At 30.4% G+C, this 15824-nt stretch overlaps 1 protein-coding gene across 1 annotated transcript; it reads left to right on the forward strand.

Moving 5' to 3' along the window:
- Positions 1 to 4756: 4756 nt before the first annotated feature.
- Positions 4757 to 8109, forward strand: LOC133701227 (uncharacterized). The gene is made up of 7 exons (XM_062125430.1): positions 4757 to 5285; positions 5376 to 5538; positions 5662 to 5862; positions 5940 to 6185; positions 6783 to 6930; positions 7273 to 7504; positions 7602 to 8109. Exons 1-7 carry the CDS (start codon positions 4955 to 4957, stop codon positions 7934 to 7936), a joined length of 1656 nt encoding a protein of 551 aa, XP_061981414.1. The 5' UTR covers positions 4757 to 4954; the 3' UTR covers positions 7937 to 8109.
- The last annotated feature ends 7715 nt before the right edge of the window (positions 8110 to 15824 follow it).

Raw genomic sequence — 15824 nt, forward strand, 5'->3', positions numbered from 1 at the left:
TAGTTTTTTTAAAAACCTAAATCTTGGGATCTTCAATCAACTATTATGATTACCATCAATATACTCTTTCATCTTTTAAAGGTTTTAAGCTTATTCCCCTCAATGAATTATACACAAGCTCTTTCAATAAACATTTGGTTAGCGAATCCACAATATTTTCCTTTGACATTACATATTCAATGAAAATAATTTTATTCAAGAGCAAGTGTTTAATGATATTATGTCTATCTATGATGTATATGTTTAGACTTACCATTATATATATTATTTTGTGCCCTTTCAAATATGAATTGACTATCACAATAGATATAAATAGATGAAACTGATTTTGACCAACATGGAATATTCTTTAAGAAATTACACATCCATTCAACTTCCTCTCTAGCTTTATCAAGAGTAATAAACTTTGATTACATCGTGGATCTAGTAATACATGTTTATTTGGAAGATTTTTATGATACAACTTCTTTACCAAGTGTGAAGACATATCCACTTGTGGATTTGAATTCATAGTAACGGATATTCAATTAGCATCACTATATATTTCTAGTACCACCAGATAACCAACATAGTATTGCCCATAATCAATGATGTGCTTTAAATATTTGAGTACCCTTTTTATTACCTCTCAATGAATCATGCTTAAATTATTTTTAAATCTACTCATTTTACTAACCGAGTAAGCAATATCAAGCATTATATAGTTCATAACATATATTAGACTTCTAATTATTCAAGAATATTCTAATTAGTTTATTTCCTTACCTCTATTCGCAAACAAACATATATTTATATCAAATTGTGTTTTAATAGTGTTATAGTCACCTTTAGAAAATTTGTCGAGAATTTTCTAAGCATAATAAGATTAGGACAATACCAATCTATTAGATGTCCAGGAAATTTGTATTTCTAATATGACATCTACAATGCCCAAGTTTTTTTTGTCAAACTTGTTAGTTAATTTTTTTTAGTAAATTTGATCATATAATCATTGTTGTTTAAAATTAGCATATCATCTATATAGAGACATACAATGACGTAACATTTATATATGGTTTTTACATAAACGTATTTATCAATTTCATTGATTTTGAACTTATTTCACAATCAATTTTTTATGTCATTATTTAGATGTTTGTTTCAAACCATATAATGATTTGATAGGCTAACAAACATTCTTTTCTTGTTCATTGACAATAAACTCCTCGGGTTATTCCATGTAAACCTGATTATCAAGGTCACCATTCAAAAAACCATTTACATAAAAGTTATTCTTGACACAGGTGGATATGTGTCAAAATATTTCACACATTCTTGTTATTTAAACCCTTAACAACAAGTCTATCTTTATATTTACCAATAGTGTCATCAACTTTTATCTTTCTTTTGAGTATCCATTTATGGCCTAATGATCTACTTTTAAAAAGAAGATTCACTAGTTCCCATGTATGGTTATTCATAATGGGTTTAATTTTATTATTGATTGTTTCTTTCAATTGAAAGCTTCTGAACAAGACATTATCTTAAAGTAGGTTAAAGGTTCATTTACTAACAAGTATGTTGAAAAATATGACCAAATATCTTGGTTATTTTTTTCCTTTTACTCATTATAAGCTCAACTTCATCATCTTCTGATTGATAATGATCACTTGAGCCCTCAATTGTTCTTTTAAGTAAATGATTTTCTCTTATTTCTTTCAATGGAAACACATCTTTAAATAATATAGTATTCTTTGATTTCATAATAGTATTAGGATAAATATCCTCAATGCTTAACTTGTTTAGAAGAAATCGATATGCACTACTATTATATGTATGTCCAATAAAAATACAATTCATAATTTTGGGATCCTTATGTTTTGAGATATTTGTAGGAAGGTCTTTTACCTTTTCACAATTCATATGGTGTCTATTTTAATTTCTTTTTTTTAGTACTTTGTTATGTATATAATTGACAATTAAAAATCCCTCCTAGTTTTGAGGTTCACCAAAACTTATCAACATGATATTCATCATTTATTTTAATGTTTGGTTTTTATGTTAGGTAACGTCACTTTATTATGGTGGATAAAAAGTAGTAGTTTGGTGGATAATATGATTTTAAGAAATATAATTCACCAAATGATGCTTCGTATTCTCCACCTTTATCACTTTATATTACTTTTATCTTCTTGTTAAGTTTATTTTCAATTTCATTCTTATAATGTTTAAGCATTTTAAGAGTTTCATCTTTGCTCTTAAACAAATAAGTATAACAATAGCTTGTGCAATTATTTATAAAAGTAATATGATACTTTTTTTCACCTCTCATTTGCACAAACTTTAAATTACCAATAAATAAGTGAATTAAGTCGAGAGGTCCACTACTTTTTTCAATTGTTTGAAAAAAAGGTTTTTTGAATTTTGATTCTACATAAATTTTATACTTATGATTTTTCTCAAAAATCATTCTTTGTAATAATTCATGGTTCATTAACATTTACATAGAATTACAATTCACATGACATAACTTGTCATGCCACACATCATAAAATTCAAACAAATAAAAAGAATAAACAATCTTATTATTATTAATATTTTCATCAATGGTTACAACAGTTATTACATTCATTTTAAGTAGGTCATCACAGAGATACCTCTTTTCTGCAAATATATCTCTCTTAGTGAATATACATTTATCATTCTAAAAAACAATTTTAAAAATATTTTTGCTCAACAATGAGCTAGATACTAAGTTTTTTTTAATGACAGTAACATGCAATCCATATTAAGGGTAAGAAGGTCATTTTTAGTATGACATTTTCAACACTTCGTACCATAGGGGTTTATGAGTTCTCTATGTATAGATTTTTTCATCCATTTTTTTGTAAATGGAAAACATCCTTTTATCGACGCATACATGTCTTATAACATTAGTATCAACCCATTATTGCTTAGGATTACTAATCAAGTTGACTTCAGAAACAACATAAGACATGTTTATTTCTAAAATTTCATTAATGAAGTGATCAACCCCGGTGATAGTGGTTTAAGTAGTCTTTTTTTAGGGTTTCCAAGCTGACTTATATTTCTGCAATCTTTAGCTAGATGCTCAATCTTGTTGCAAATAAAGCATTTGTCATTGAACTTCTTAGCAATTCCTTCCCTTTTCATATCAAGCTTTTTTTTTTGTTATGGGATTTTACCACTTGTTCCATGACATTTGATTTTAGGGCACCAAAGAGTTGGCTTTTCATTTGGATAACTTATTTTCCTATTATATCATAAACCTTAAAATGAGGTCTTCAATTCTCATCTCCTTGTGCTTATACTTAAGATAATTCTTGAAGTCTTTTCAAGATGGTGATAATTTTTAAATTATTGTAGCCTCTTATAATGACTCACTTAAAGATATACCTCAAATATTTATATCATACAAGATGAGCTGAAACTCTTGAATTTGGCTCATTATGGTTATTGAATCAATCATCTTGAAATCTGAAATCTATCCACTATAAGTTTCTTCATGCTAGCACCTTTAGCTTTTAATTTTTGTCTAAAGCTTCCTATAATATTTTTACACTCTTGATTGAACTATACACATCATAAATCATATTATCCAACTCATTCAAGATGTAGTTCTTGCACATAAAATTAGTATAATTCCATGCATCTACAACCACCATAGTAGTAAGGTCAGATTCATTTTATGATGATTTTAGTGTTTTTTTAGTCAAGAACTTTTCCAAGTTCAAGGTGGTCAGATAGAACAAAATCTTTTACCATCACATTTTAAAGTTCAATCCATTGAACTTTTCAGGTTTCTCACTATGTTTAAAAGGTGATGGTGGAATCCTCATTGCCAAAGTAGTATTTATCGAAGCAACACTAATTGACACAACCAAATCTTGAGTGGAAGACATGATATAATCTATAAAAAATTGCCAATAATATTTATAAATAAATATTTCAACTCCATAATAAGCAAATAAAAAAAAACTTGTAATAAAGCAACTGAATAAATAACAATATTTAAAATATACAAGATAAAATCAACAATCATTTCTTTTCTTGGGTTACTAAGTTAAGCTTTATTTTGTTTATTATAATTTGTTCAATTATCACTATTTCATATGTGAACTGTATCGTATATAAAAATTATATTGTGTGAATAATATTTTGACTAAATAAATTTCTAGGAGAGATTGAAGGGGTCACAAACAATCCCGTTTAAAACTCAATTTTCTTAAATAAAACTTTCTAAACTATATGTATCCAACATACTAAGTTTCTATATATGTGAACAATAACATATATGAGAACAATAACCAGCAAGATAATTGTTGAAATATGAAAAACAATTTTAAAATATAAACTATAACTTTAAAATAAAGATATATAACAATCTTTTATATAAAAGAAGAAAGGGACTATAAGAAATCAAAAGGTTATAGATTATAGCATATAAAATTAAAATTAAATCTATATATGAGAATAATTATTTTTATTTTTATTTTAAATTTTGATCTATAACTTTTTTTTAATGCTCAACAATGAGCCAACAATTATAATTTTTTTTTTTCAAATTTTGAACCTAGAACATTTGGACTCCATTAGTGATTTGTGATAGGTTGATGTAAAATGATTACGCTGAAGTCACTTATTTCCATTAATCATTATTATTGATAGATTATAATAAGAAAAGAGTTCTTTTCTTTTCTTTTTAAGAAAGATTTTGTAATAAAAAGTTGAAAAACATTGTAATTAATTTCACTCTGAGCTCATCTTATCAGTTAGCAGTTAAGCGCGTATACAGGAAAAATAACAATACAATAACAGAGCAAATCCACAGCCACCCAGTCCCCACCGACAACAGCGTGCTCCTCCTCTTCCTCAAGATCTCCAAAACTCTTTAAGTATTATCACGATGAATCCAAAAAATTAAATAAAAAAATATAATAATAAGGGGAAAAAAATGAAGCATTATTACTATCATGGATCAAGGAGGAGAAGAGTGACCGTACACTCTCTTCTCATCGTAATCGCCATTTTCACTGGATTAGGCTTGCTAATTCTCACTTTGAAATCCGTTGATCCACCCGAACCTACTCGCTTTCTCCCAAATATCAAAGAAGAATCGAGCTCGAGCTCCTCCGTGGGACCGGTGATTGCGAGAAATATTGGAGGAGGAGGAGCGAAATCGTGCGCTACTGTTGAAGAAATGGGCGAGAACCTCAAAGGAGACCGTGTCTGGAAAGAGAGTCTAAGAGTCAGAAACATTATCGCCGACCACTTCGACTCAAACGGTATAGTTTCTGTTTCTTGAGATTTATTTTTTTATATTTTGTTGAAAAATTGCTGCAACGAATTTGGGTGGCTTTGTTTGTTTGTTTCAGGGGTTTCAAGAGTGCGAGATCTTCCAGCAGAGCAGTTTTGCAGACACGGTTTTGTGTTGGCGAAAGCATCGGAGGCAGGTTTAGGGAATGAAATGTACAAGATCTTGACTGCTGCAGCATTGAGCGTAATGCTGAATCGTTCGCTGATCATTGGACAAACCAGGCATATTATTGGTTCTTTCTCTCTCAAGCCTCACTTACCCTTTCTTTTTGCTGTCAAAATTATCACCAGTGGCTTGTATTGTTGGTGTGGTGATTGATGTTTTACTTTACTTGTATCCTTCAGGGGTAAGTATCCTTTTGGGGATTATATTTCGTATTCAAATCATTCCTTTACGATGCAAGAAGTTAAGCATCTGTGGAGAAGAAATGGTTGCGTAAAGAATTATCAAAGGCATTTGGTTATGAGGATTGATGATTTTGGGAAGCCAACGAAAACCAATGTGCTTTGTAGCAATTGGAGGAAATGGGACCAGCCTATCATATGGTAAAATGAGAATTTCTTTTGATATTTATTTACTCATTCTTGGTGGTATTAGTTGATTACTAACTACTGGACTGCAGGTTTCAGAACACAACTGATGCTGTGGCCAGTCAATTTTTCTTGAAGAATGTACACCCTGAGATGAGGAATGTTGCTTCTAAATTGTTTGGACAGCCTGAACAACTCCAGGCGCGCCCAAATGTTTTTGGGGAGCTGATGAGAATTCTGATATCGCCTTCAGAAAATGTTGAGGAAGTGGTCAATTGGGTTCTTCATGATGGGGTGGATCCTGATATTTCTTTGCACATGCGGATGCTTATGAACAGGTATTGCTAAAGAACTGTTTGTGAACTCCTGAATCGGAAGACATGCAGGCTTAACCCATTATGATTGATAAGATATTTGTTGCTCGGAAAAGATTTGCCCTTGAATCACCGCTAAAGCTTTAACTGAGTACTACATTATTTGAGCTAAATGTAGTGTTTAATGATCATTGGTAAGTGGGTTTTTTCCCCCCCTCGATGGCTTATTTTGGTGTATCTGGAAGTCCCTCAGATAAGCAATCACGTGATAAACTGCAACTTGAAAACAGAGATGCATCATCTACAATTTTTGCCTGAGCAAAAACAAAGATATATGTGCATACAATTAGTGTGGATTTTGTTTAAGTAACATAGATTCAAAAAAAAACAAATGATTTTCGTAACACACTGTGGACCATGAAATTGGAAATTCTTCTTCAAAAGACAGAAGTATGCCATGTATGTTAATATGCACAAATCAAGAAGACAGACACAAATATTTGTATGCATGCAGACAAAAAGATATTCTTCTGATGCCAAGAATTATCTTGATGTGCTTAGGATATAATTTGAATTTTGAACTGATTAGTGTCATTATGTGAGTTGGATCCTATATTGCAGGTCTGTGAGAGCTCCACAGGCAGCATTGAACTGCATCAGGAGAGCTCTGCGCAAGCTACGCCAGATTTCAAGACCTAGAGTGGTTTTAGTAACAGATACCCCCTCTTTTGTAAAAAGCATTCTTCCAAACATAAGTGAATTTGCAGAGGTAATTAACTCACTATGTCAGATCATGTTGTCAATGGCAATTCTTCACTCGTGATATTAGAATACATGCCATCTATTCATGTTCTTTCGAAACCTTTATTGTTCAATAATCAGCTTAACCTTATTAAAGTGTTAACCTTTTGTTATTCTACCCACCTCCTCTGATGCTGATAATTGAACAATAAAGGTTTCAAACCTCTATTGCTCCAGAGGTGTTTGGGACTATACATGCGTGGTTAATTGCACCACTACTGATTGAGTTGATTCAAAATCTTGAGATAGCATCTTTCAAACGTTTAAAACCTTCCATTTCATGTGATCTCATTCAGATGTTCCTTTTCAGGTTCTCCATTTTGATTATAAGCATTTCCAAGGAAATATCTCCCACGCTGTTAATACATCCCGTAGTTTAGAATTTAGGGTAAAGGATTGGGGCCCTGCACCCAGATGGGTTGCATTTGTGGACTTCTTCCTTGCTTCACGTGCGAAACATGCTGTTGTTTCTGGGGCTCACAGGCGTGTTGGGACTACATATGCCCAGTTAGTTGCAGCACTGGCCGCAGCCAACCACCTTGGTATTCTTTTACTCATGATTCCTCAATCTAATATATTTATTTGGGCCATCCTTCTAAATAAACTCTTCTGTAACTTAATGGTTATTTCTCTTTGCAGGAGAAAACTCTAATGGTTCCAGTTTTTCGTTCTTAAGCAGCTTCCAAAGTAATTTGCTAGCAGATGGTTTAAGGTTACAGGTTGGCTGGGGACATGTTTGGAACAGGTTTGCTGGTCCATTGAGTTGCCAAAACCAGTCCAACCAATGTGCTCACACGCCACTTCTCCCTCCAGCTTGGTGGGATGGTCTTTGGCAATCTCCTATTCCACGTGATATCCGTAGGCTAGAAGCTTTCGGTATCAAACTATCTGGTTTTGGCACAATTGATGAAAAATATCTTCAGTCATTTTGCAGTTCAAAGAAAAATACGGTGAACACTGCATTAATTTTGTAACGGTTTTGTTGGATTCCATTCTTATAGTTGAGGAACTCAGTGAAGAGATCCAGAAAGCAAGATTTGATGGAGCTTGTCAATGTACTAGAGAGCATCAAGGAGAAAACACTGAAATGTATTAAAATGATGGAGCTTCTTAGGCACTAGAGAAGAATCTGAGCTTTTTTTCCCCACGGAATCAATTGATAGTTTGCTTTGAAACAAATCTAAGAAAAATTCTCTTTATTAAAGAGAAAAAGGGATCCGTCAGAAATTTCAGTAATTCACTAAATTGGTTCCATCAACATAATAATAAATGATATTTCAGTAATTCACTAAATTGGTTTCATCAACATAATAATAAATGATGAAGTCATAAAATTCTTAGACTGAATTGGGTTTTTCACGAATGTGTCTTGGGCTAGAATATAATTAGCCTGAATGCGGGTTTTTCTATGGCTTCGGTTGTTTTTAGAATAAAAACAAGTTCTCTGTTGAAACATGAGCCTTAGACAACGTGAGGTAATATAATAGTAACCAAATAATTTATAACATTCAAATACTGAGATAATATCATACTGGGGAACAATTGCTTGTAGAGAAACGTGTTCATCCTCCACATGTGTTCATGTATCATACTTGTGGGGAACAATTGCTTGTAGAGAAACGTGTTCATTGTGTTCATGTATCATACTTGTGGGGGAACAATTGCTTGTAGAGAAACGTGTTCATCCTCCACATAAAGGACTAAAATGGTAAGGGACAATTATTTATAGGTGGCCAGTAGTAAGAGCTTGAGACTAATAAATATGTTTTTCTTGTGATCTCATGTTCGAATCCTATAATTGCTAATATTGATGGTCACTAGAAACTTAATTGGTCATTAACTTCAAGGCTTGTGGGGATTAGTTGAGGTGCACGCAAGCTAGCCCGAACACCCCACGTGAATAAAAACATGATTAGAAACAAAAAAAAAATTATTTTTTTTCATTGATCTCCAGATTAAATTCACTAAAAAAAAATCCATTATGTTGATCTTCATAAGAGTTGTTTTGTACTTGGACATTGAATAAAAAACATTATTCATTATTATTTATGAAATTAAGGTACATTTAAGATAATAAATAACAAGCATGATTAATTATTATTTAATATAATTATGCCTTGACTAATTATACAAGTTTTATATGATACGTTAATTATATTTTCTCCCTCCTATTTGCAACACCCATTGTACTTTGACATGTTTTTCGGAGGATCAAATTTGCCTAGTTACATAACTCATCATCACTCTTCAGGCACTCAAAAGACAAATCTCTGATGCTCAATTTCTCATAATTCAAGCACCATGAGACATTGCTAAGTTCATGTTTTCATCGACATAAACCCTTGATTATTTAGCACATCAATCTACCTCGACAGAGTGATTATATATATGTCCTTTATGTTTTAAAATCGTTTGTAATTGTAGAATAATTATTTATTTGGAGAATGCTCTCCATGCTTTCTACAGTTAATTTTCCTGTATCATCATCCCGACAATTTTGATGATTCGAATTACTAGTGTCTCCAAAAAGCCATGGAACTTTGAAGATTCGGCTTAAATTCTCTATTATATCTAAAATATCCTTAATTACAATTTAAAAAATAATTAAAACACAAATTAGAAAAACAATATTAAAAAAAATGATGGGAGATAAATAGTAAATTGATATTGTTTCTATACTAAAAAATGTCCCTTTTTTATATTTTTATCTAATTCTTTAAAGATTTTAATATAACTATATTTTTAAATAATAATTTGGGAATAAAATAAAGTTTATAACGAGGGGTTTTGTCGAATAATCTCTATAATTTCACAATACTTTATTATAATTTACCCACATCATTAATTTTTTTTTAAAAAAAAACCATCATTATCCCTATTTTTCATTTAGAGAAAACATATTATAACAAAGGTTGAAGCATAGAACAATAATAAGAAAAACATGGGTTAATGATTGAAATAGGATAGAACAAAAAAACCTTAACTTGTAGTTTTATTACTTAAGAGAAAACTCTATTATGGTTTGTCTCTTTAAGATATTTACAATACCTTAAATAAGCCCAAAAACAAACTTAAACAAACTTAAAAACCTAAAAATAAAAGAAAATAATAAAAATCCTAAACAAACTAAGAAAATTAAAATTATCAATCGCAATGCTTGGTTTCCTAAACTAAATACAAAAAAAAATCACCATAAAAAAATATTTTTAAAAACTAAATCACAAATAATAATAATTAATCCCCAAAACATCTTCAATCTTAATAGAATCATTACTAATCGTGAATGATGTATTCCACATTGTACTCTTGCTCATACAGAACCACCTCATTTTCTTCCTTTCCTGTAATTCTAGATAAAACAATATATTTTTACTCTTGCTTTCAACAACCATCTTCTCTTGTGGGTGCCAATACTATATATTTTCTTTTTATATTGAGGATATATATATTATGTCGTTTGTCACAAACCATATTCCTATTTTATTATCATGGCATGCCCAATAGTAAATGACATGTATCCATAGACACCACATCACACCAAACACTATTAAAATATCTCTTATCTAAAGAAAATAAAACGAGACATCATTTATCCACAATTACCTTGGTGTCTTTATTCACCCTAGTCATCTTGTAGGGCATAAGGTGACTCATGGTTTTCAATTTGAGCTTCTTTACTACCTCTACAAATATCATATTATCGCAACTTTCACTATTTACTATTATGTTGCAGATCTTATTTTTTATGGTGCACGTCGAGTGGAAGATGTTGATGTGAAACTGATCTTCATTTGAATCATTATTGGGAAACGACAAACTCTTTCAGATGACAAGGTTAGCACCACCATCTCCATACAGAATCTTTTGACTGTTATTCGAGTCATCATATATAAGATCGACCACATCATATGCAGGCTCTTTTATCAACATGTTATTACTCAAATAACTTTCTATTTTGCTACACTCATTAGCCCAATGTCTCAATTCACCACAATTATGACAATGAATTTGAAATGTTAAACCAGAACCCTAACATATACTCTATCATGTTGTCTGTTGAGTTTGTTGAATAGATTTGGTTTTAGGGGTGGTTAGCCTTTGATTATTGTTGGGTCCTTCATTGTTGTATTGATCACTTCAAGAACTCTTACTAACTACCCTATATATCCTTTTGTTTCTCAAATGTCAAAGCCCTTTGATATGCCTCTGAAAAATGCCTGTAAAGACCGCAAAGACCACAAACACAATACATCATGTATGGACCACTGTAAACCACTCAAATATCTCACCACCAACTACTCTTCCATATCTACCAAGTCATTTCTAGCCATTAATTGATAGAACTCATTAGTATAATCATTGAAAGATTTATCTTCTTGTCTCAAGTGTTTCTTCATCTTGTCTCAATCATTGATTCTTGACTTCTATTTTTCTCTCCCATGACCTTTTTAACTATTCCTACCGGGAAGAAGTTTGACCCTTCAATCTAATCGCAATCAGTTTCACCCTCATCTATTATGGAACCTCATTATACTAAGATATTTGTTCAACAAATCTATGAACTTTTCAACTTGTAAAGCTCCTGCAAATTCATGAATTTTGATATGGAATCCAAAATCTCCAGTTTTGTTTTCCTCCCGATCAAGAGACTTCCACATTTACTCTTAACTCTGGAATGGGTTTACGGTACTACCTAGGGATCCATGACCACTATTATCCTAGCCCTATCCTGATAGGTTTCTTTGTTCCAAACAAAAAGTCAACTATGTGATTTGCCTCTGCATGTACTCTATCACGAGCTCCTAAACATTTATATTCCAAGGGAGAACCCTTTCATCCACTCATTGACCATACCCTACTCTACAACTTCTTCCTACTATGGTTGTAAGGAGCACACAACAAACAAACAAATAGTCATAGGATTGCAATAATCTATAATTATTAGACTTTGAAACCAATTGGTGCATACAGAAGAACAAGCAAGAGAAAATAGATTAATAGTGATAATAGGATTGAACACAAGAACCTTAATTTGTACTTTTATTGCTTAAGAGAAAACTCTATAATAATATGCCTCTTTAATAGGTTTACAACACTTTAAATAAATCCAAAAACCAACCTAAACAAATTTTAAAAAAAAACCAAAAATAAAAGAAAGTAATAAAAGTCAAATTAGAAAAAACAAAATCATCAATCTCAATACTTGATTTTCTAAAATAAATAGGAAAAAAATATAAAATTATTATAAAAAATATTTTTCTAAACTAAATAAAAATTATATTAACTAAGAAAAATAATTTTTATCTTAAAAATCCTCATATATCATATTTCCATAATCCAAATTAAAAACAAAAAAAAAAGCAAAAACAAATCAATAACTTAAAAGATTCTACATTGAATGCTAAGTTGTGAAACCAAAGCAATTAAATAATTACACATAATTAAGAACTACATTATGCCATTTTTTATTCCAACAAATATATTATGTCATTTTCTTCTACAAATAAATAATGTTCTTTGTGTCCATTTGTTTAAGAAACTTTCTTACTTAATTATCAAGTGAAAACATTAACATACGTTATCAAATTATGGCATTTTTTTAATTCATACTACATTATTCCATTTTCTTCTACAAATAAAGAATTTTTCTGCATTGCCCATTTGTTAATTTCTTACAATTCAAAACCAGTGTACAAAAACTCAAAACTCAACAAACCAAGCTATTTCCAAGTTAATGGTGATATTTCATGGACAACATGTTATTACAAACCAAAATGAAAATAAATCCTCCAAGAACATTAGCATACGATGACAAATTAACAGTTAAAACCAGGTATCAAGGAATCTAAATTATGGCAGAAATGTTTTATGTTTTGAAAGTAATGAAAATCATTCACTCACTCAAAAGTTCATAGACCACTTCCAATATCTTAATTTTATAGAAAAATATAAACTTTAATTCTTTTGACGTCATCTAAGACAACAACTAGGTTTTGTTGAAAATACAACCGTGTACAGTAGTAGTACTTTACGTGTTGATGTTTTTTGTTTTCTCTTACGTTTTTTTTTCTTCTTCTAGGAAAGCGTGTATCAAATCTTAACACGTAAATAATTTGGGAATAAAATAAGGTTTATGTGATTTTGTTTTAAAACATGAGGGGTTTTGTCAAATCTTAACTTTTAAATGATCTCTATAATTTCACAATACTTTATTATAATTTACCCACATCATTATTATTATTATTTGAAAAAAATTCATTATCCTTTTTTTTCATTTGGAGAAAACATATTATAATATAGGCAAAAGCATAAGTAATGGAACAATAACAAGAGAAAATAGATTAATAATTGAAATAGAATAGAACAAAAGAATCTTAATTCATAGTTCTACTACGTAAGAGAAAACTCTATTAGGATATGTCTTTTTAAGATATTTAAAACACCTTAAATAGGCTCTTTCAGATATTTACAACACCTAAAATAAGTCTAAAAACCAACTTAAACAAAATGAAGAATCTAAAAATAAAAGAAAAGTAATGAAAATCCTAAACAAACTAAGAAAAAAAATTATCAATCATAATACATGGTAAAGAAGCTGGCGGATCAAATTATGGCAGAAGCTGCATGCATGGTAAAGAAAAATTTCGTTATCATTCAAACAAATGTTGCAAAAGCAACATATTCAATGTCTTTACTAGGAGATGTAGCTGCAATAAGTGTTGGCAACTCGAAAATGTTTTGCAAAACTTGAGGTTTGGCATACTTTGCTAGTTTTATTTTGTAGAAAGAAATTGGAAATGCAATTTATGCCTTCAGTTTTTCCTAGTTCGTAGACTCGTAATTACATGTTTAAGCCTAATTCAATTAGTGCCAAACTTAGGCTGGCCCGGCCATGGAGGGGTTATGTGCCAAAAAAACAAAAAGAGTTGTATAGTTGAATGTTTCTTTTCTTTATAAGAATTTTAATTCTGTAAATTCGTTAGAATGTAAAAAAAATTTCAGTAATTCACTAAATTGGTTCCATCAACATAATAATAAATGATATTTCAGTAATTCACTAAATTGGTTTCATCAACATAATAATAAATGATGAAGTCATAAAATTCTTAGACTGAATTGGGTTTTTCACGAATGTGTCTTGGGCTAGAATATAATTAGCCTGAATGCGGGTTTTTCTATGGCTTCGGTTGTTTTTAGAATAAAAACAAGTTCTCTGTTGAAACATGAGCCTTAGACAACGTGAGGTAATATAATAGTAACCAAATAATTTATAACATTCAAATACTGAGATAATATCATACTGGGGAACAATTGCTTGTAGAGAAACGTGTTCATCCTCCACATGTGTTCATGTATCATACTTGTGGGGAACAATTGCTTGTAGAGAAACGTGTTCATCCTCCACATGTGTTCATGTATCATACTTGTGGGGAACAATTGCTTGTAGAGAAACGTGTTCATTGTGTTCATGTATCATACTTGTGGGGGAACAATTGCTTGTAGAGAAACGTGTTCATCCTCCACATAAAGGACTAAAATGGTAAGGGACAATTATTTATAGGTGGCCAGTAGTAAGAGCTTGAGACTAATAAATATGTTTTTCTTGTGATCTCATGTTCGAATCCTATAATTGCTAATATTGATGGTCACTAGAAACTTAATTGGTCATTAACTTCAGGGCTTGTGGGGATTAGTTGAGGTGCACGCAAGCTAGCCCGAACACCCCACGTGAATAAAAACATGATTAGAAACAAAAAAAAAATTATTTTTTTTCATTGATCTCCAGATTAAATTCACTAAAAAAAAATCCATTATGTTGATCTTCATAAGAGTTGTTTTGTACTTGGACATTGAATAAAAAACATTATTCATTATTATTTATGAAATTAAGGTACATTTAAGATAATAAATAACAAGCATGATTAATTATTATTTAATATAATTATGCCTTGACTAATTATACAAGTTTTATATGATACGTTAATTATATTTTCTCCCTCCTATTTGCAACACCCATTGTACTTTGACATGTTTTTCGGAGGATCAAATTTGCCTAGTTACATAACTCATCATCACTCTTCAGGCACTCAAAAGACAAATCTCTGATGCTCAATTTCTCATAATTCAAGCACCATGAGACATTGCTAAGTTCATGTTTTCATCGACATAAACCCTTGATTATTTAGCACATCAATCTACCTCGACAGAGTGATTATATATATGTCCTTTATGTTTTAAAATCGTTTGTAATTGTAGAATAATTATTTATTTGGAGAATGCTCTCCATGCTTTCTACAGTTAATTTTCCTGTATCATCATCCCGACAATTTTGATGATTCGAATTACTAGTGTCTCCAAAAAGCCATGGAACTTTGAAGATTCGGCTTAAATTCTCTATTATATCTAAAATATCCTTAATTACAATTTAAAAAATAATTAAAACACAAATTAGAAAAACAATATTAAAAAAAATGATGGGAGATAAATAGTAAATTGATATTGTTTCTATACTAAAAAATGTCCCTTTTTTATATTTTTATCTAATTCTTTAAAGATTTTAATATAACTATATTTTTAAATAATAATTTGGGAATAAAATAAAGTTTATAACGAGGGGTTTTGTCGAATAATCTCTATAATTTCACAATACTTTATTATAATTTACCCACATCATTAATTTTTTTTTAAAAAAAAACCATCATTATCCCTATTTTTCATTTAGAGAAAACATATTATAACAAAGGTTGAAGCATAGAACAATAATAAGAAAAACATGGGTTAATGATTGAAATAGGATAGAACAAAAAAACCTTAACTTGTAGTTTTATTACTTAAGAGAAAACTCTATTATGGTTTGTCTCT

Source organism: Populus nigra, chromosome 1 (assembly GCF_951802175.1).
Source record: "Populus nigra chromosome 1, ddPopNigr1.1, whole genome shotgun sequence".
In the NCBI taxonomy this organism is placed as follows: domain Eukaryota; kingdom Viridiplantae; phylum Streptophyta; class Magnoliopsida; order Malpighiales; family Salicaceae; genus Populus; species Populus nigra.